This window comes from Diachasmimorpha longicaudata, chromosome 1 (assembly GCF_034640455.1).
Source record: "Diachasmimorpha longicaudata isolate KC_UGA_2023 chromosome 1, iyDiaLong2, whole genome shotgun sequence".
Classification (NCBI taxonomy): Eukaryota; Metazoa; Arthropoda; class Insecta; order Hymenoptera; family Braconidae; genus Diachasmimorpha; species Diachasmimorpha longicaudata.
In genome coordinates, this window is record NC_087225.1 from 11,090,526 (window position 1) to 11,113,063 (window position 22,538).

The following is a 22,538-nucleotide window of genomic DNA, read 5'->3' on the forward strand; positions in this document are numbered from 1 at the left end:
ATATTTACACGTCACATCCAGAATCGTTCATAATGGGGATAGAGCGTTTTGTTAAGTATAATAAGGCCCACAAGGATCATAATAAGTTTGTAACCGTCATAAGAGCTCAATGAGGGCCATTAAAATAATAGGGGCATTATGAATATGAAGGTCACAAGGATTTCAACAGGTTTTGTAAAAGCCGTTAATACATTGAATGCCATGAAAATAATCATGAAAGTCAACGATTAATATATTTCACAATTGCTCCATATACAGACTGAAGCCTATAATATGAACTCCCCCGAGGCAAATAGGTCGAACAGTGAGAAAATGATGATTAATGGGTAACGGGATATCCTCAGAGACACCTTTGAGGCAAGTTAATTTTCTCACTGAGGCTTGTATTTTCACACCTTTATTCATCACCTACATCGCTCCTCTCATTACCCTCATTCCCGTGACTACTCGCTTTGTTTATCCTTGTCGATGGTGATATCTGGCTCTTTTTTTTCGTTAATCTACTCATGTCAAATCGAGTAAACTAGAAAAATTTTACGAATTATTTCTCCATTAGAAATGCATCTCTCTTTCATTTTTACAGCTTTGAGGTTTCCATTTTTAACATGAAGTGTACTAAGTAAATTTCGTCATGGCCAATGCACTTTTAAGTAATGAGGGGAATGTGCAAGCGCTTTTTTAAATTTCAGAGAAGGGTTTTAGAAGAGTAGATGCATTTTATAATGGACTGTAAAATGTGCAAAAATTGTTCTGAAAGTAGGAAAGCAGAATATGCTTCGGGAATATTTATGAATTATTTTAAGGAACTAGAAAGGCACATCATGATACAGATGTTTTTCACTTTTACCAGTGAATACCTATTCTATATCTCCGGTCCCTTAGGGAGACCAGACCCTTGTGAATTCGGTGAAATTATGCCCTTAAGAACGTGATCTACCCTTACGAGGGCCAAATAGACCATCTTTGGGGTCTTATGCGGATCAGACCGCAATGAAAAAGCCACACAATCGAGAAGGGGCATAAAATCGTCGTTTCATTTATTTTAGGAGACAGTGCCTACCATCATGCCAATTTGGCAGTGCTATCCTTGCCCCAGCCTCACGTCTCCATGTAACAGTTGGCTCAGGTGTCCCAGTAGCAGCACACCTCAGGGTAACGTTACTTCCTTCACTCACAACCATATCCGTACTCGTTGGATAATCGAGAATGTCCGGTGGTACTGAAACAATTGAATTTAGAATAAAATTACAATGACAAACGATACATGAGAGACTTTGAATAATTACCCATTCACTCCACTAATAAAACAATGTGATATACGAGTTTTCCATCTGGATTGATGCAGAGTAACTCATGGATGGAAAATTCAATGTTTTGTGATGCAAGTTAAATCACGACTATTTGCAACTCATGACGAATGCCAAATATTTTTTACAAAAATTTTGCGCGAACAACTGCCGACACTAAATTGGCAATAACTCTCTTCATTTTTTTTTTCCTATCTATTATTCTCTCCGGCAATTGCACTGGGAAGGCTGAGAAGAGAAGGGGGAGTCCTTCGGTACCTACCACCTTTACCGGCGTTAAATCGATTTAAAGTAAATCCAGTGTAGTGATATCGTGACCAGTGACTATAAATGCATTTCGGGATATGCTGACGGTGATGAAAGGAACTTTTCAGAAAATTTATCTGCAGAGAAGGCCTTTGAAATACTCCAATCGTTGCAGGTGATTTATTTATAATTGTTGTGCGGTTGGACAATTAGGAGATGATCGAGAACAAAGGAAGATAGGAACAACTTTCAAAATCAAAGAATAATAGTACAATTGTTCGCCATTGAATGAATTTATAGGTAAATAAAAATAATCTCAAATAGTATAAATCGAAAATTATTATTTTGGAAATGTTTCAACCGAAAAAGTTTTGAAGATAAAGATTTTTAACTGATATTATTAATTGTCGGTAGACTTTCCCCATGAGAAGCCAATTGAAAAAAGGTCATGAGGGTCATAACAGTTGTTATGGCCGTCAACTAATGGTTGAGGATCTTGAAATGAAGCAGTTTGATCCTTGCGGTTCAACCTTTATGGAACTTTGAGTGACTCCTAGCTATCTCGTGGCCCTTACGTATCCCTTGACAGTCTCGATCATTCTCCTGCTGTAAACCACTCATTCTCGCAAAGATCTGTTGGGGGAGGGACCGGAGGACGGAGGGGATGATGGAACGAGAAAAAAAGGAATGAAAGATGGGAGAGCAACGCGATTCGATTTCCGAACCACGGGCACGTCGTCAGGGTATCGCGCTCACCGGGCAATTCATTCAAAACATAACGGACTGTGTCAAGCTGAAAAAGACGAGAACAATAACGTAAAAAAATGGAAGGGTGATACAAAAGAAAGTCAAAATAGATTTTTAGATATGAGTGGATGGAGGCGATATGCACAAACAGGAAAGACCAGGTCTAATTTTTATTTGAGCCTATGCATGTGTGCGTGCCCAAATGTGTCAAAATTCTTGATTATCTGGGCTTTTTAATACCCGAGGACCATTGGAAGACATAATAAATTCTATTGATATTTCAGGCGCTGTGATAAAAGCAAATAATAATAAATGGCATTTATTTGATATAATGGAAGTGTAAGAGCCTAAAAAATTTGACTCAAATTTGAGCTATTTCCACTGACAAGAAAAAATCACACCCGACCGATGGGTGTCACACGTCCATCACTCATTTTCTCACCTCAACAGCCCCTTCTGCCACTAGAATATTAACCTCCGGCCTCTTTCCGCATCCAACAACCAATAAAAACTCCTCCAAGGGATGACCCAAGAGGTTAGAGGGAGAATAAAAAACTTAACGAGGGTATTTCGCGGCCGAGCATAACACCGCTCTTATGCATATCGAAATTCCAGAAGACAAAAAACGAAATGGGGCTAGAAAAACGTACAATAAATGCCGGAATATAAATAAAAATAGAGCTCGTAAAAAATTCATATCATTTACTGGGTTGTGGTCAACGTGAGAATCCACCAGTTTCCTTCGTACCTCCCAGGTAATTGGAGTTTGTTGTAGGTGAAAAATAAAATTGTGGATCTGGGGTTGAAGGTGGAAAGAGTGGGCCAGTGAGACAGTGATGGTACGTTATTAGTTGAGAAGCCAGAGGCTCGTCGCCAGGAACGCGTTTAATAGACTCCCTCCCTCCCTCCTCCTCACCACTCTTTCACCACTGGGGGTGCAATCGGCCTAGTACAGTGTATGGCATACTTTGCATACATTTGCATCGGCCCAAGTGCTGCAAATCGGTGGCAAAATGGGCGGAATAACGTGGAACGCACGTCTCTATCTTGGCGAGCCAGTCTACTTTGTTAATGATAGGTCAGTGACGAGAGAGTGGTAACTTGGCGAGAAGATAAAAGTATATACGGTAGTATATTTTTGGTTGATGAAGAGGGTTATGCATTGTCAAATTAATGGCCATGGGTGGAGGAAGGATTTATGACACCATTAAATGAGTTAGGCGTACTCAGGGCAAGGAAGGGCTGTCTGGGGGAATATTATATGAATTTAGACCTAATCCTGGTTGAAGTACATTGATGATTAGCATTTTCATGGGAAATATTCTGAATACGTACGCATATATTATGGGCATGATAAGGGTTTACGATTCAGTGACTGCAAGTGCGTGATCAGTCTCTTCGGGGACTGAGAGTCTCGGAATTTTAAGAGGTTTAATAAACATTGATTCTAATCTGTCCAATCTAAGTAATTCCAGGTATGCATGAGCTGTAGGAGCTGATCAGATATGTGAATACACCTGATAGGAAGACTAGTATCTGATAGTATCGATAGATGCATTTGATCAATATATTTGAATCGTCTGAGACTGGGAATTATTTCTGTGAGATATCATCACCTGTGATTTTCATTGCTTTCAATACTCACCAACAACTTCCAAAAATCCGGTATTACTGGACATTGGATCTGTATTAACTTGGCACATGTACCAGCCACGATCCGTCTCTCGCGTGTCTCGTATATGTAGAGACCACGTGCGATGGCCACTGTGCGTTACTGAAATTCGGTGATTCTTCGTGATAACGTGACTTGCTATCGTTAGGATGGTCTGCGTGTCGACTCGTAGCCATGCCACCTGCAAAAGTGCCAGACATATTTGAAAATAGGAATCTTGTTACATTCAGCAAATCCATTCACCCGTAATATCTTTTGATCACATTCAAATATTGACACAGAGTTGACAATAAGTGCATTCCCATTCTGAGCTGCTTTCACTCGTGATCTTATATTCTGAAGTGGATTCTCGTATTTTGTGATTTTTCCAAATGGAAATAATCATTTGCCAGAGTATATTCCAGGATCATTGCATGACGGTCTCGTACAAGAATTTTTACACGAGTAATAAATTTTAAAGGGTTATTAGCAGACGACCTTTACCGCAGTGTTCACCGAGGAAACCTGGTAATTAAATTACATTATTAATTAAGTGGCAATAAATACAGTGCAAACCACTTACTCGAGTGTTCACATTCGCTCACACTCAGAAAATACAATTGCCATAGTTAATGGTGCAATGTTTCATTTACAGTTCCTCACACCAACAGACGTCATTGTATCCCCACTTGACTCATAACTGCTGGAAGTGTGAGTGACTATAAAAAAACGTCTCACCGTGATTATCAGAAGGCAATTTACCCGATGTCAATCGAATTTCGAGAGAAAGCAGAAGTGCCTTGCGAATGTGTCTAGCACACACTGTCCTTTCAATAGATGGAATGGAATGTGCTGGATAGAGAATTTCCTTTTCTTCCTGAAACTACATTGTCTCCATTTTCTATTCGAGTCTCGCGTACAGATTTTTCTTTTCTTCCAGTATCAGGTCTGCCTTCTCACCACCTATCCTTCTTTATCACACAGTCTCTTGCCCTACGTCTTACCAAGCAACGGAAGCTTGACCCCCCCCCCTTGCTTCGAACGGATACAAAAGAGAAGTAGGTGCATTCGTATAAATACAGAAACCAACTTGATCGTTCTTTTTCTACAACAGCTACACCATAGGCTACACTCCAAGTCACTATCCACTGCGGGAGTGAAAAAAGAAAGAAAATATATGGAGTGAGTAAATAAAGGGGGAATACGGACTCTATGGGCTTTATGCCAGTATTATTTCCAACTTTTTCATTGCAATGCCCCAGCTTTCATGAAATTTTTCATCCCACAATTTTTAACACTCTCGTATTTCACTCGTCCCGGAAGATGGACTGTTGTGAGTTTATTCCTTTTTCACTCAGAGGCTATTCCCATTCCAGTGACACCAGGAATTTAAAACATCCCTCATGATCAGTCGATGATAGGGTGGCGAAAAGTGCTAGGACAGAAAGTTCTGTCATTTAAATACAGATCGTCAGGTTCACTAGGGTCAGACAGCTCTGCATCTTCCTCGGAATCTCAGAGTGAGTCTCACTCTGTCAAAATCACGTAGCTTGTCCAAGAAAGATGGAGGATCTGAAAAGCTTCATTCAACTCACTCACTTCTATTCACTATTTACAAAATTCCCGAGCATCCTCATACCGACTTCTCGCCTCAATTATTTAAACATTCACTCCACCATCATTACTCGTTCTCCATTCTTCCAAAGTACAACCGCTTCAGCTGGTACCATCCGATTGGCCGTCTTGTTAAAATGTCTCTGGACAATAAAGTGGAGAAGTGAATGAACAGGAAAAATAATAAAAGGAGGTAAAAAAAATGAGGAGTAACGAGAACGAAAAGCGAGAACGAAAAACGGTTTTAAGAGGTGAATACGATGTGTGTGGGAAACCTCGAAGATAAAGGTCTGAAGAATCGCTGACTGTTGGGACGAGAGCGAAGGCGAGTTAGCGCTGTAAATTGTGTACCCCCCCGAGTCTGTTTGTGCACGGGAAATGCGAAGGCTGTAAGAATAAAAGGGAAAGAAAAAAATGGAGGTAGAAAAAAAGTTGGAAAAAAATGACATGGGCGGGAGGGAGGGGGGGGGGAAAGTGTGGTCTTTCTCTTTCCTTTGTAGTGTACCATGAATTGCGTCGAGTAATTATTCAGTCTCTGCCAAACATACTGCAACTATGCAGCACAGTTTATATCACAAATGATACCGTTGTTCAGGGGAAGTAAGGGAAAAACAGCACGTACCATCCATTTGCGCGTTGTATACTTTACTACTGACGGTTTTCATTCGCTCATAACAAAACTCTACGGTTTCTTTGGGTAGAAGTATTTTTCTTTCACGGCTTCCGAGAGTTGTTCGCACTTTTCGATGAAAACATGCAGTGATTACTGCCTGGATTTTATAATTGCTGGAAATATAAAAGTCTGAATACACCAAGTCGCTAACGTCAACGGCTTCCGACAACACTAATTGCTCCGGTATTACATCATACTTTATTATCAAAATTGTGTCATAGGTTGCTCATAAACACTCACAATTAAAAATGACAAATTTTTGTGGCTCAGGTGACTTGTAACGACCTCCCGTGTGAGTGATTGTAGTTCAACAAATGGCTCACGTTGTGAGTCCCAGAAGACAATTCACCTGGCGGTAGACAATGTAATTGTAAATATGAACAAAACTGTTTGCTGTGTGTGAGTCATTGTCTGAGGAAGAATGGAGTATACGTTAGCAAGATAGTAGTTAATAATTGAATCGCGGTTCTCAACAAATAGGAAGATCCATAATACATCCTGTGGCGAAGTGATAACTCCTAATTAACGGATGATTTTAATCAACGAAGAAAATGATTTTATAATTATTTGGTCTTTCAATATTTTCTATTTGGACTGATCGATTATGATTTGAATTAATCGATAAGGCGTATTCGTTATAGAATTCACTTGTCAAGTTTATTATTAGGATGTCCAATGTCGTGAAATCTCACTTCAAAACCAAAAATTATAGCCCCATCTTTCAGAATGTACTTTTTACGTAGACATTTATAGTTTGTAGAGCAGAACAAATGGTGAACAGGACTAATTGTTCTCATATAACAATTGCTGTGGAACTGCACCATGAAAATAGTATTTTAAATGAGGGTAAACTGCTTCATCTGACTTCTTTTCAATGTGAAAATTTTGTAAATCCTTCAACACCGACTTAATGAGCGGTCTGAGTACTAAACTTTTTCAGAACTTCCCATTTCATGTCGTCCCGCTAAAAATATCGTCATTTTTTTTCGCCGAATAGAAACTTTTGTAAAAAATACTTTCCCCTCTGGCTTTTTTCGTCGTTCACTACTGATCATGTAGTTCAGAGGGCGGAACTCACAACAGTGTGCAGTTTCAAATGAAATATTCATTTTTGTTTTTCAATGAATATCTATTTTCAATGAATGCACGTTGAAGCCATATCGGGTTAGTATTTAATTGGGCGAACCAAATATCCATCAAAAAAGGGAAATGAAGTTAAATTCTATTCAATTTTTGCTATTCACAGGATATATGACACAAGGTATTTGAAAGTGTTAATCGAAAGCCGACGTTAATAAAACGGTAAAAGGCTATGACAAAACGAAATGCCATTCTGTGTATGTAGACGGACCAATAAATGACCGATAAATCGAATTAATTGGATTTTGTATCGGGAATAGAATAGAATAGGTCACGATTTGACATATAGATCCTGAGAATATGCCTATTTCTGGTTGACAATGCGGTTAAAATACGGGCTAGTCAGAGATATCTGCATTTCTAGCCGTCGATTTAATTAATGCCCTGAAACGAAAAAATCGTGATTCATTACAAGTTTTTTAGTTCTTAAAAATTCCATATATAATAAGAAATTCCCTTAACAAATATAACGTGTGTTCAATCGCACACTGTCGAGTTAATGCGGAGGTGAATGAATTATGTTTAATTGTTTTTAATTTATTTGATTTATTTTAAAAAACACTTTATTGGAATGAATAATACACTTTTTGTAATGAGGTTGAAATATGGAAATTTAAAAAGGATAGCAAATAATGAGGAAATTGTAGCAAGATTTGCGCGAGGCACGGAGAGACAGGGACTGATGCGCTGAGGCATAGACGCACTGAGAGACTGATGCGTTGAGAAAGACGACGCACCGAATAGAAAATTTTTACGACTTTATAGATTGGTGTAGTGGTCTGTGTCTAAGAGTGATGGACAAACTCCAAAAAGGGAAAACCATTTAGAGTGTCGGGATTAATATTTCGGAAAAGTCCGACCGCAATAAAACATTGGAAGAGAAATATTTCAATGGTAATAAATGCAGGTCAAAAAGATTTTAAGGGGGAACATTCCTTCGTTAATGGAAGGAACAAGAAATTTCTACAATTAAGCCAAATCCGCAATAAAACGATTTGGTCGTGAAAGTAACATTGTGGGAAAAGTTTCGATCATGAATATTTGGAAATTATGAATAAAAAATATAATTCGAGAAGAATAAATTTAATAAGAGAGGGACGAATTCTGCGACAGAACAACGTGCATCATTTTGGTGAGATATTTCCTGCAAATATTCATCACTTTTCAGGTTCCAATTTTGTCCAGCAGACCAATAGTTTTCCACCCAATTCGCGAAATTTTTCTACAAATATTTTTCTACATTCTTCAAGAGTGCGAAATTCACGGCAAAAGACGAATGATCCAAATCTCGGAAAAGTCTCACTCCATTCTCATGTGAAAAATGATGTCGGCAGTAATGCACTCACACACTTATAACCTCTGGCGATGCTATCAGGTGTGGGTTTATGATGAATATGAGCAGCATATGTAGAACGATGGTAGACAATTTCACACGATACACCTCATCATTCATCAGAACTTCTTGTTTCATCATCTTCCCAGTTTAATCGATTCTACGCGAGTTCTCCCCGAAACTTCGACACACCTGATCATTATTTCTTTTCATGTCTCTTCGTATCACCCTGACGAATTGCTGGGGACGTATGAAACGAGTGATAACGTCAGTTGATGAATGTTATTCATAACCCAACAGGTATTCAATTTTTTCATTCACTCTTTTCCCTCCATAAAGTCCCATAAATCACTAATATGACTCATAGGTTGTGACTGCCATCTTTTTCTATCAATGGCTAAGCATGGTTTCATGTCACACTTCCCCCAGCAGCAGTCAAAATGATTGGAAGAATCTACTTCACAGCCTCCACGAGAATCCCAGATATTCATGAAGTTTTTCGACTGTCGCTGGACGAATTAGTTCCTAAAAGCACTTTTCACGATGTCCTAAAATTACTTGAATATTAAATTAACTGATGAAGCTACTCTGACAGCCCCCTCCGGAACATGAGGATATCCATAAATATCGAGTCTTGTTTCTCACTGGATATGGGCAAAATAAAAAATCAATTCGATAAATGCCACAGCTGTCTTCCAGGGAATGAATATAAAAATAAACCCTTCCTCGCGATCTACATTCTTCCAGTTATTTCCACTGAGGGCATGGCCATTACTCACTAGTATATCTGACCCCAATATCAAATTATTTCGTAGTTCGCCGAAATATTGCCGGGTAAATATATCTAGTATCTGCATGTCCTGTATCCATTATTTTGTAGATTAATTAATTCATCGAGAATGGTCTATTTATAATTATCAGATCGCGTCACCTAGAATCCCCAGTCATCCAAATATCAACTTCATAATTATCCATTGCGAGAGAACCTGTAATAGCCTACTTTTTCAGCCGAGCTAATATTATCTCACGTTGTCAAAAGTCTGATAAATATATCCAAGTTCGCCTGGAGAATGATGATAATCAACGTCGTAAAAATGAGAAGCTTCAGTGAAAAAATAATCAATGTATATCAATTTTTGACGATATCTCCCCCGCGAGAATTTCGCCCTCAGACCTTCATCCCCAATGACATTTTTCTTCTCCGAAAGGTCACACGTAAAAAGTAATCTTCCCCTTCCTCATCCGCAGAATGATAAAAAATTCCTGCCTCAGCGGAAGTTGATTTTACTGACAAAAAGGAGACACTTCATTATTTCTATTCGCTGCCGACGCATCTAATAACATGTTAATTAGGAATAATCCGATTCATGTCACCCACTTTTTCCACCTTTTGTTCATTCCTTTTTATCATTAATTAAAGTGGGTATTGCGACGTTAGCTAGACCAATGAAAAAATTGTATAATCAGAGGAAATAACGGTATGATGTCAAATATAACTATTATGAAGTCATTTGAAGTCGGCTGGGATTTGTTGAATAGTATCTTGTATCACAATGGATACACCTGTTCCACCAGTATTTTCTAATATCAGAGAATGCTGAATTTCATAAATATGGAGAGTATGAACATGTTTACAAAGAGCATTCGAGGGAGGTGCAATGGATACCTTACGATGTACACTTTAAACCGTCAAAGGAACTTCTCTAGTCTCTGGAGACATTTCGGGAAAGTTTGAAATGTTGTATATCATTACTCTGAGATTATATTCAGTAGAACGTTGGAGATACGGGGGTATTGAACTGAGAACTATCTTCACAAGTGCTAGGGACCACTGACATTCAGTGAATATTGGTGGGTTTCTCGGAACAAGCTGACATTTTCTCAAACTGCTCAATCTCACAGTTGTGTTAGAAAACCAAATAATTTTATTTGAAAACTTTACTTTTATTGACCTGCATCATTGGGCATGAGAATGGTGAATGTTAACACGTGCGTAGCTCTAGCATACAAAGGTTCTTAATCCATTTACCCGAGCCAATATCTGATACCCTCAGGAATTATCTACTACGCCATTAGTCTCCGACAATTGCATGAAGTTCTCGTTTTCCAGCATGCGACTCTGTACTCATAACGAGACTAACATTTGAATAGCGCTTAAATACGTACCATCATTATGATAATGGATATGAACGAGCTACAGATCCTTTCCACCGACCATTTCTCTGACTTATGGACTAATGAGCTTCTGAGACTACGAGCAATCCTTGTAAAACAAAACAGTACATCGTATCCACGAATTGGATCATTGGTAAAACAATTGTAACAAGTTCTCCTAATGACGCCTTCAACTCCAACTTCATTAATTATCCCATTATTGACTTTTGATAAAATTTATTTACTAATGATTCCAGAATCGAAGGATCTCTCGTGATTTCCTGAATAATTTCTCCACATCAACTTCTAGTGAATCCTAATTATTTCCTTATTTCAAGATCTTTAGTGGACACAGAACTGCTTTGTTTCACGAGTGATTTTTAATGATTTCTTCCTTAATTTCCAGCTGAGTCTAATGAGTTCCTGAGTGACCATTCCCGTGGCTCAACTTCCTGCACCATTTCGTTATTAAAAATAGATGAAATTTTTTAGAAATGAGATAAGTTAATAACGATCAGCCATCTTCACCTAGAAACTCATTCCGGACAAGATGCAAGTTATATTCCTAGGTAAGCCAAGTTGAAGCAATTATCCTTATCGCGTTTATTAACATCGAACCACCGTCGTCTCTTGCATTTTACTCCCACTACAAATTAACAACTGTCTCTCTCTTTCACATTCAATAACTCTGTCACTCTTCATCATACGCCTAGAAGCCACAGTGCGGTTGTAGAATTTCCATTCTATCGTGTTGTACATCCGCGAGAAATGATTTATGCTACTATCTTTTGCATCTGACAACTCATATCCTTTGACTGTGCAACCACCAGCATCGTAAATAATTAATTTCATGTTCTGTTTGGTTATCTCTCTCTCTCTCTCTCTCTCTCTCTCTCTCTCTCTCTCTCTCTCTCTCTCTCTCTCTCTCTCTCTCTCTTTCTCTCTCTTTCTCTCTCTTTCTCACACGGTGATGGGGCGGTTTTGCGTTCTTATTCCGCCGAAAACTGCATGAATTTAACATAGAAGGATGGGGGTGATGACCTAGTCGGTGAGTTTATTTGGAATCATTATTGAATTTCGGGTATGTGGCGAAAGGAATAGTATTTTAGAATAGCAATGAATATTCAAAAGGAACATATATTTTAAGGAGTTGAACGTGATTGAAACCAGATTGATAACCACATGGTACAGTTGATTCCTTTAATAAATCATAATATTTATGAGCTACAATTGAAAAACGGTAATGTAACATTCTAAAAATCTCACGGCAATTCCCAAATTAGCTTCCAAGGGTCAAAATAAAGTATATTTCATTGGAATTGCATCGTTGGGTCACGAGATATTGAGGATTCAAAAGGATTCCTTTCATTCCCACTTCAAAGTTACCCTCGGGTATTTCTAACGACAGTCTCCGCAAACATTTTCACCGTCTCCTTAGCTATCTTTAACGGCCATTTGGCTTTCTAGGATTACAAAACTTGCGGATTACCCTGGAGCTCAGTACAGATAGACAGAGAAATGAAAAAGAGAGAAGAATGTCATTTGCATCTTGACTAATCTCGGGCGGATAACGAGACGGAGAGCGTTAAATTTCGTTAAATCGTGGGAAAAATTTTTCCGTCGGGATTATGTTGCACGTGAAAAAGTTAAAATTAGCAGTTAAATAATTTCCCTCGAAAATTCAATTCCATCAGTCTTAAAGTACCTTCTTAAAATCAATTCAACGGGATTAAGTAGGCAGAGCGAAAAGTAGATAGTGACGGAAACTGTGGAAACAGAAGTGTGGAGAGAGCGGAAAAGTCGTTGAAAAGCTGGTGAGAAGATATGGTGGAATAAGGGCTGACGGGATATCTTTCGACTGAGGGTGCAGAAAAAAAATAATTAGGTTTGAAGGAAGAATTCAGGGCGAAACACTATTCGGAAGGTTGAGGTGCTTTGAATATCCGACTGTTAAGGCTATTTAAGAAAGTGTGATGGGGAATTTTTACGACGACTGCCAGCCCCTCAATCAGATTTAACAACCGGGCGGTGAAATTTTGTCGTTAATATTCGTCCGGTGGAAGTAATTCAAGTTCTTTGATGTAATTATGTAATTTATGGGGGAAAAGTTGAGGAAGAATTAGGCGAGAGAAGTCTTTAGGGGTTTCAACGTTTCCTTGACGCAGTAATTGTCGGAGAATGGGATTGGTTTCGATGGAGTCCGAGATCTGATGATGGGCGTACGATGCTGAGAATTGAGATTTCTTGCGGAAGGAGTCCATCTCGAGAAATCGGAATTGGAAATAGAGGTGGGGGAGGAATTCATGAGAATGTAAGAGCTGCACGAAGCACTGGGATTAGACCCCAGGGGATGATCACTGGGTCATTATTCTTACAGTCAATGATCTCCACAGATGTCTTGAAAAAGGGGGTGTGATCTATGGGGGTTAAATGAACGTTCCCATAACCCAATCCGCTATTAGAACTGTCTTAAACTGATGTGCATTTGAATTTAACAAAATTGGACAATTATTCACTTTTTTCAGCGACACAAATATCTGAAAAATCACGAATGACTTCACTAGTCGCGATATTCATCGACTCGTGAGGTACAAAAAAGCACACAAAAATCGTGTAGATTGGTCATTGCGAATAGTTTCCAGTTCTTTCACTTGATATTCCAAGTGTAGTTTTCAGATAGTGCAGATTATTAATAATTCATTCTCCTTACCTTGTAAGGCCCGAGATTCTCCACAATGCACGTGAAAATGGCTTCTCGTCCAACTGAGACCGTGAGATTATTCAGGGGTTTGCCGAATCTCGGTAGATCTGCAACATCATCAATTTATTCGAGTGAATATGCCATCGTAAAGCGACGGAAAGGTACTAGATTCGAGTAGATTGTCGTGTACTCTAAATTCATACAATTTGTGACCAAGGAAATCGCTGTCCCTCTCCCTCAATTCACCCGCTGTGCAAACTCCCTCTCATTTCGGACTATTCCTGTATCTCGTTGAGAAATTGCTGAAAAATCTTGGGGTATCGAATTCCCCGAATGTATCTACACAGTAGTAGAACTGGGGTCAATGGCAAATGCATTCGGATAAGTGGGTCAAGTGAGGATTAAGCGAACTCTTCACTCACTAACGCGTGCCCTCAACATCTTCTCCTTCAAGGGGATTGTCTTCTCCAACCCCCAGTGATGCTTTCGATGGACAAACCCCCGGAATGATTTTTTCCTTTTTCTTAGTTCAATTAAAGCTCAGACGCTTCGAGTGGGGGAAAAAGTTGTAGGAATGACTTCTTCTGAAAGACTTCCTTTTTTTAAAAAAAGAAGAAATTTTCCACAAACTCTTATAATGAGTTTAAATGAATTCCTGGCTTTGCAGTTTGTGACTTTCTTTTTACAATTTATTTTGCAAGAAAGAACGGACGATTCCCTAGTTTGGTCATCACAATGACGGTCTCTATCTCTCATTTGACTCTCAAAGTTGTTTTAATATGCAATTGTAATTTTGACTGTGTACGTAGAATAACGCTCCGGATACTGTTGATAACATGTAAGAGATTCGCAAATAATCCCAGCAACAGTTAAAACCCCATGAGCATAAATACAAACGCTGTACAAATTTGCGCTGAGAGCAGCAACCAAAGAGCAATACATTTTCCACTCAACCTTCTCCCAGGATGATACAGCTCCGGACTCCCCGAATGGTGTACATGCATCACAAATACTCGGAGCCACGTAATCCTTGGTATGACCTGCAAGCTCGTGAGAAAACCAGCCTCACACTCGTCCAACGGATTACCTGGAGTACTGAAACCCACGGATTGTGGAACAAATAGGGGATGAGATGGAACAAAAAAATTCAAGTTGATTCACTTCTGCAAGTCCCTGGATTCCCATAATTCTGGACAGTATTTAAATCACATTCACAGTTCCATACTTTCGGATGATGATTCCGAAGAATTTGATTAAATTAAAATTTAAGGGTGGATTCCATGCGTAAACCTTAGATCCCTCACGAAAGTGCCTTATCACCCTTCAAAATGATCGATACAATTTTTTTGAGCTTTTGAGCTGACTCTTAATCATAAAATTGTCCTCTTATATCATCTAACCCCTTACTAATATTCCTCGCACAGTCCAACCCTTACGATCTTCAGATTTAACTGTCACCCTGACACCTTTTTGCCAGTTCCATCGAAACATGATGGAACACTTGTCACCTCAGCCCTCAACGGGGCCATTGATCCTCGCCATCACCATATCAATTCATAAAATAAACAAATGCAAACTTTTAATTGCATTCATCCAAATTAGGAGTAAATACATAAAAAAGATTTTGCAATCCTCTGAACCAGATACTTGATTAAGGAAAGTTGCCAGCGCCCCAGTAAAAACTCCATCCACGGCTATAAGTAGCAGTTGATATACCCTCGACTGCGCACGAATTCCTCCCCTTCTCGCCATTCCCTCAGAGCCACACAATCTCTATCCTTCCACCAATACGAAAAAAAAAATTTCCCCGCTGATACTTTCGACTTCTTTTCCAGCTGACTGACTATATCTCCCTCTCTCCATCCCTAACCAGCCAAATGATTTAATTCACTGAGACATGATTTCCCATTACAATTCAATAGATCTTCCTCTCTGTATTATGTCTACATTATGGAAAATAGAATTGTGCGGTTATTGTGGAGTCCCCCCTGGCATAAGTTGAAACGAGACACGCGCTTTCTTTTGGAAGCTGAGCACGTTCACGTATTACTGTGAGAGGCATGCTACGCTGCCTCCAGCAAATAAACCGTAACGATCCTATTTGTAATCGAAGAATTTCGATGTAGAATCGTTGTCTCGAGGGCAGACAAGACTTTTTATTTTCGAGAAAAAATACAGCAAGTCCGATTGATGATAAAATGAAAACAGAATTTTACGTTGAATAGGAGGAATGTCAGTAGGGTGAGTAATTTCTCCTGAATTCCTTCCCTCGATGTAGTCCGTATCAGCCGGAATTTTTATTTGAATTTCTATCGATTATATCTCTCGAGATATTCACATTTGTTTGAACAGCTGAGTACTTGAATGAGGATTCCCCTACGGCACTCGACTCATTTTTTCTCCATTACGTAATTCGTTGAGCATGACTTCTGAATCTCTAATATTTTTGAGGCACGTACTACCTATTCATCCGCCCAACCCATTGTTTTTCAATCCCCCCGTTTAATTATACCCGTGACTCGTAATTACTCTTATCAAACGTCCGGATGTCAGACAGCTCTGGCTCTCCTCTAATGGCTTACGAGTCTAATGGTTGGAAATGTCAAATGCACATAATGTCCCTCACTCTGTGAATGAGGACATGATGATCAAGACTTCCAATGAATTCTCTCGGTTCACGAGTTTTTGGTCTCATGAAAATAACGTGAACATCACGATGGTCATGAAAAAAATGTAATGTCGCCATTTTTATTGAGGCTATTTTGATTTGATAGGGAATATTTATGTAACAAATTATGTTTCGTAATTATTTCCGTCGACAACCGAACAATGTTACATTCGTCGATAATACATTTAACAGTTTGATTTAAATAAATGTAATGGAAAAAATATTTTTCAATTCATTTGTACATAAATATCGAGTCTAATTCAATCGTCTCATGCCTGAGACGGTTTCGGTCAGTTTATTATATTTATTTTCACTTCCTTACATATTTTACGGTCATTCCATGCAGTATATCGTCCACCTGGCCCTGGCCATGGTTAGAAAATGTACTTTATGATTTCGATTAAATTACTCTCAGTCCAAGTGTCCAATAGAACGTTGGCACGTAAAAACTTCTCACGAAGCAGATCAACGGCCACCGAAAGATAAAAGAAAACCTCAATGAAGGAATCGTGACAAAGTGCGAAGGGTGGTGAGTCACGAAATCCCATCCGTTGTACGACTTCTACGTGCTGACCCATGAAATCGGTGACAGACCTAGAGGGAAACATATCACTGAATGGTGGCCACACTGGTATGGATTGAGGTTACCAAAGGATGAGCCGTGAGAATTGATGAGGGACCACTGACGTTGATGACAACCAACCCAACATCTGTTGTCTGTCGAGGTCCATCAAATACCCAGTTCAACTCACTAATCCAATTTATAATCGTACGTGGTATGTCAGAGTCAACTTCCTCTTGACGCGGCAAATAGAGTGATGATGTTTATCAACGGAAGAAGGAGCATTGGATATTATTCATGATATAGTGACGATTCTTTTCCTCAAAATGATTTTGACACCTTCATAATGCCAACAGAACGCACTACCTACGGTTCACTAATTCCTGATCGAATTCATTAATGAGATTATTGAGAAATCGATGAGAGAGAATCATAAAATTATCTGGATAAGAATTTAAAGCGGATATGCGACGGGAAATTTAGAGGATTTGAGAAAAGTTAATTAAAATATGAGACAAGTAAACTCAAACAAACGTAAAATTGCAAAAGCCCAATGACTTGCTGTTCTGAAATACTGCTTACAACTCAACGATCCCCCAAATTCGATTCTATTTGATTATTCTCCATCGAGCTGGAACACGAGTGTTATCCAGTCAGAAAATCTGGATCATCAATTCAACATTTATCACTGTCATTATCGTCACGCACGCGAGTAATTGATGATACTGGTGAGCACGTGATGACAAGTGAAGCCGTATTTGTAGAGTGGCATTGGGGGATGAAGTAGGTCTACTACAAAAAGTAATGTCTTGAGGGGACTTGAAGAAACTGGTGCATCCGATGTATTTTAATCTCCAACGATCTGAAGGACTCCAATCGTATCAACCAATCAGTTCCCGATCATAAGACAATTTCAACAGATAAAAATCAATCTACCATCGAGAGGTCTTCCATTCGTACTCAAATATCTCGATAGTAAAACATATCTGAGGGACAATTTTACCTCCATCAATAGCTGCGCAGGAGCTATTGAAACCACTCCTCAAGTGCCCAGGAAACAGCCATACGCTTTGATCCTTTGCGTCTAGCTATTCTTGGCTGTGCCCTGTCAAGCCATTAATCGTATCTCCACCGAGATATACACGAATCCTCCTCCCAATCTTCCTCCACCACCGCTGTCTGTACAATGGAATTACTGAAAACAATTGAACCTTGCTCAAAAGCCACAAGTACAAACCGATGAGTCGGTAACGCACGATATTGATCTCGGGATCTGCATGTAATCTTGATTGCACGATTGAGCATTGTTATTGGTGGTTACATCATGCCCGATGGACCAATTCCAAAGTTATCCGGTGGTTGAGTAACATCGTGTGGCCGTATTACCTTGTGAATAATTTGAAATTCAATGCATAGTAGAGGAGATCTCTTATTATGTTTGGGATGGATAAATATTACAGCGATGGCGATGGGTTCGAGGGGACGTGGCAAGTGGTGTTGAAGGGATTGAATCAATTGGAAAATGTTGGGATCAACTTACTGCACCACCTTACCGATCCTTCTGAGGTACCGATCATTCATAGTCAATGAGTGGACTAAATAAACCAAATAGGATCAATGGATCACAAGTTGAACAGGACCAAGATGCAAAGGAGGGAATCTCCAATATTTTGGAGGGCAAGAGTTGCATCAAATTGATGATACCGTAATCTTTATAGTCTCACATATAATCCAGGGCGTTCAGGCAAGGGCTTTTATGACACAACATTTAATTATCCAGGGAAAATTGTCAATCCATCATTGAGTTACTCGGACAGATACAGGTACTGAGATGGATCTTACATTTCTATCTCAGTGTACCATGGGTCTATCTCAAATATAGCATCCACCAGTCAACTCCAGGAAGAAACGTCTTTCCTGCGAGTAGCCAAGAGAATCGCGTGACACTTCCAACCGTGAAGCTGACGTGAGAGGTTATATCAACGTCGTCACTTGGTTCGGCATTGTCTCCAGAGACGTGGATGGACGCGCTTTGCGGTATAATACCATCTTCCTTCACTCACCCCAGACCCTTGCCACTATTCCCGCTAATAACATCAGCCACGGACAGGGAAGCACAACGAACACGTTTTAATGGCCCTCGCACGCCGAACGATAAATCTGCCCTCGCACAACGGCTTGGATAAGCCCTTATCGTATACCCACAGAGGGTGTGACTATCGCAAGTCGTAAAGGTGAGTTTTTTTTATTCTGAGAGCCCTTAAAAATTGAAAGGGGCTGGAGAACTTTGCGTTGGATTTTTTATGGAGAATCTCTTCCTGAATGTGAGGAAATCGCGATGCACTGTTGCATGATGAATGGAAGCTTCGGTTTCAGCGGTTGATAATTCTCGGTGCCCTCTTGGTCGTTAGATTTTCTTGACTCTCATATCAGACCTCAGATTGCATCCGTATAAATCATCATTTCACATGACTCCACGAAGATTCAGGATCCTAATGGACAGCTGTACTTGTACAGCAGTACTTGTTCATTCCGATGACACGCTGATTGATTTCAACATCAATTTATCGTTCGGCATATTTGCTAGAGGCAAACGAGTTCGTGCGTCAATTGAAAAAAAAGTTCATTCTCTCGCATGACTAATTAGGACAGGTAATTATTTCGGGGGAAATTGATGAAAAAATCCGGGGAATTCGACGAAATTGTTTCATCCATTTAATCAATCCCCGTTTATTAAAGATTTTTTTGGCAAATCATTGGTCGGATTGGCGAGAAAAAATATAACCTTCTTGCATTTTATCATTATTCAATGGCTCATCAAGTTTTATGGTGGTGGGATTATTTTTATGCGTTTATCTACAGTTTCGTCATTCTTTTTAAAACCAGGAAAAATCAGGAAAATGTTCCCACTATATTGAAACTTCGTGAGCCATTAAATACATTTTCAGACGTCAATCGCATCGTAAATTCACACGAAACATGAACACCCTTAAAATGTTTTTTTGTAATATTGATACACGTTAATGTGGATGACAGAAATTTCTGGTGAAATACAAAATCCCTTGATTTCATCCCTTTTCTCCCTCAAATATATTCACTCCGTAACATTTGATGACACGGGGGGATTTTCGCAAAACACAGAACCGCCATTTTCATATCACAAAAATGATGTCGCCACATAACAATGCACCAAATGAATTGAATGAAACAATAATTCCTCCCTAGAGAGACCATTACCGAGTGTGAGTGAAATGTGAATAAATGATATTAATCCATAAGTGCTTTTTATTATCGCATCAGCATTACCTTGACTGTAACGTTTTTCACGCTTGCATTTGGCACGTTATAAGCATTGTATAAAACAGCATGGAATTGACCCATCACGATTTCCTTCTTAATTGTTGGTGAAACGAATTAACGTGGCACACGCAATGCACTTTAACATATTCCACTTTGCGGTATCTCAGGGGCTGTAGGGAGGGCGAAGAGCAGGAGGTTGAGTGGTGTAAAATATGTTAGAGAAGCATGGAGGATACTAAATGGGGGTGCGTCCTCTTTGATTCGGACAGAGTAAAACAGACGATCGGGGGTGGAACGAGGGTGGGCATTTCACACCGTCAGTAATTTACTGATGAGAAGAATGTTCGATTCGGTGAGTGATGATCTATAAATAGAAATGCGTAAATGTATCTCAGGATTAAAGGGAAAATTGAATGATAGTACTCACAGCAACTCCAGAATTGGATGTATATAGTCAGGGATATTTCATACACCTGATTCACCCAAATCTCGTACATCAATACCCGCTGTTGTTAATCATGATGATCATCTCCTCTCGCCCGCAAGGGTGAATGAGGACGAATGGGAAAAGGAAACAGAGAAAATTGCGTTGAACGAGGACGAATAAACAAGTGACAATTCCGATGCAACTCCAACGAACTCGATTGAAATTTTTCAACCGTACTCCAACGGTCAAAAGCCTTTCATGTTTTTTTTTCACAAACTCATTCCGCATTTTTACCGCTAAATTGTTTTTAAGGGTATTTGTTTTAATGCCTTAAAAATACAATTTTCAAGGGATGGATTTTTTTTCATCGAGATTTGTGAAAATAATTAATGAGGTAGTGCTCAACAGTTAAGTAGAATAGAATTTAGTGAATTTAGTTAGCAAGGGATGAAGATTGAATTACGGGGTGCACGGGTTGGAAAAATAATCTCGTAGAATTGAGACTCAGAGAGACTGGTTGATCCTGATTTAATTGCATTGAATTATGAAATGGGAGATATCAGGGAGTTTAAAATAGTTTACAGTTTTGGGTTGTGTAGGGGAGGGGTTGCAATGGGGTATAACAATATCGTGGTTGGTGAATGGACCAGAGGGAAGTATTAACTGAAGAGATGAAAAAAGTGTGGATACAAACTTTCCCTTTCGTTCAATCTTTGAGGAGTCACTGTCGCTCTCTGGCGGCTTCAACGGAATTCAATATCTTGAATATTAAAGTATCCCTTCTGAAATATACGATATCGGGGGTGTTTCCCTCTTGTTTATGTTTTTCAACCCTAAGGAACTCCAGGGAGTCTCACTTATTTTTTATTCACCCGTGAAATTCTATTATCCAACTTAAACCGTCACGTTGCGGCAACTTGCTCGTACGGCGATTACCCGTAGCCATTTTTTAATTAAGAATTTCACTAATTCACGGAAGTCTACGTGGAACGGGTATTCGCATGAAGGCAAATTCCGGTGAGAACCTCGTCTTTTCCGGTGACACTCTACGGACCTGTGGCAATGATTACACGACTCTAAATTACAAACATAATCTTCTTGAAGGAGAACGAAATAGCTTTAGTCAGACTGGATGACAATACACCCAGTCAAATGATTTTTTAGTCTTTTTGTAATAATAAATTTCAATGGATCATGATTATTTATTCTTCGATGATAAATAAAATTTTATTCATAGTGAATAATTTGCCATATTTCTTAATCACGGGAAATTCATTTACATTAAATAAAATTAATTTAGTTTGAGTGAACGACTTATTAATGATTTATGAATTCATGAGCCATTTTATTAAATTTAAGTACACTTTCATGGAAAGTTTATCAGTTATTGTTTGGCCATCATTTCAGGCGTTAGGAAAACAAATTAGTTAATTTAGATAGCTCTTGCCCCCGGCCTAGATATGTCGATTGGAGGAAACAATTTGATAAAATCCTATCTAATCAGTATTATCGAAACAATTTTTCCCAGATTCTCTTATCAATAAATCATGTAATTTATTTGCAGAATGGCAGATTAATTTTTATGAGGGCTTCCATATAAGACCTCCATTTTAATTTTCACTATTTTGCTAAAAAAATGAACCTCTATTTAAATTGCGAAAAAGTTACGACAGCTAATGGAATCCACTTTTCTGCATTTATTCCAGTTTTCATTACTGTTTCAATGTACCATACGGGTAGTGCTGCCTTAAATGAACCATATTTCTGAGAGCATCATTAAAACAATTTCACGACTAAAAAATAAAAAAAAAATAATAATTCTCCCATACACCCCATGCACCTCTGCCACTTCACTTTGATGAAGGTGGGCGGGCAGATTTCTCCTTCCCATTGGAAAAAAATAATTTTCCCCCCGGCATTATTCTTCCTGCAGTTTCCACGTCCCGTTGACGACTACACAGGGGCTATTGACATTGGCAAAATGGCTCACCCCCCTCATTCCTCCCTTTTATCCC

The 22,538-nt window shown here is 39.1% G+C and overlaps 1 protein-coding gene across 2 annotated transcripts in view; it reads right to left on the bottom strand.

The window, feature by feature from the left end:
- The window catches only part of LOC135166661 (lachesin-like), a 40,975-nt gene that overhangs the window by 7,493 nt on the left and 10,944 nt on the right, over window positions 1–22,538 (bottom strand). For both annotated transcript variants that reach the window (XM_064129141.1, XM_064129150.1), the window contains exons 2-4: window positions 13,576–13,673; window positions 3,946–4,153; window positions 1,061–1,219 (exon numbers count right to left, since the gene is read on the bottom strand). In XM_064129141.1, coding sequence (XP_063985211.1) covers window positions 1,061–1,219; window positions 3,946–4,153; window positions 13,576–13,673 — 465 coding nt within the window. The remainder of the gene's footprint in view (window positions 1–1,060; window positions 1,220–3,945; window positions 4,154–13,575; window positions 13,674–22,538) is intronic.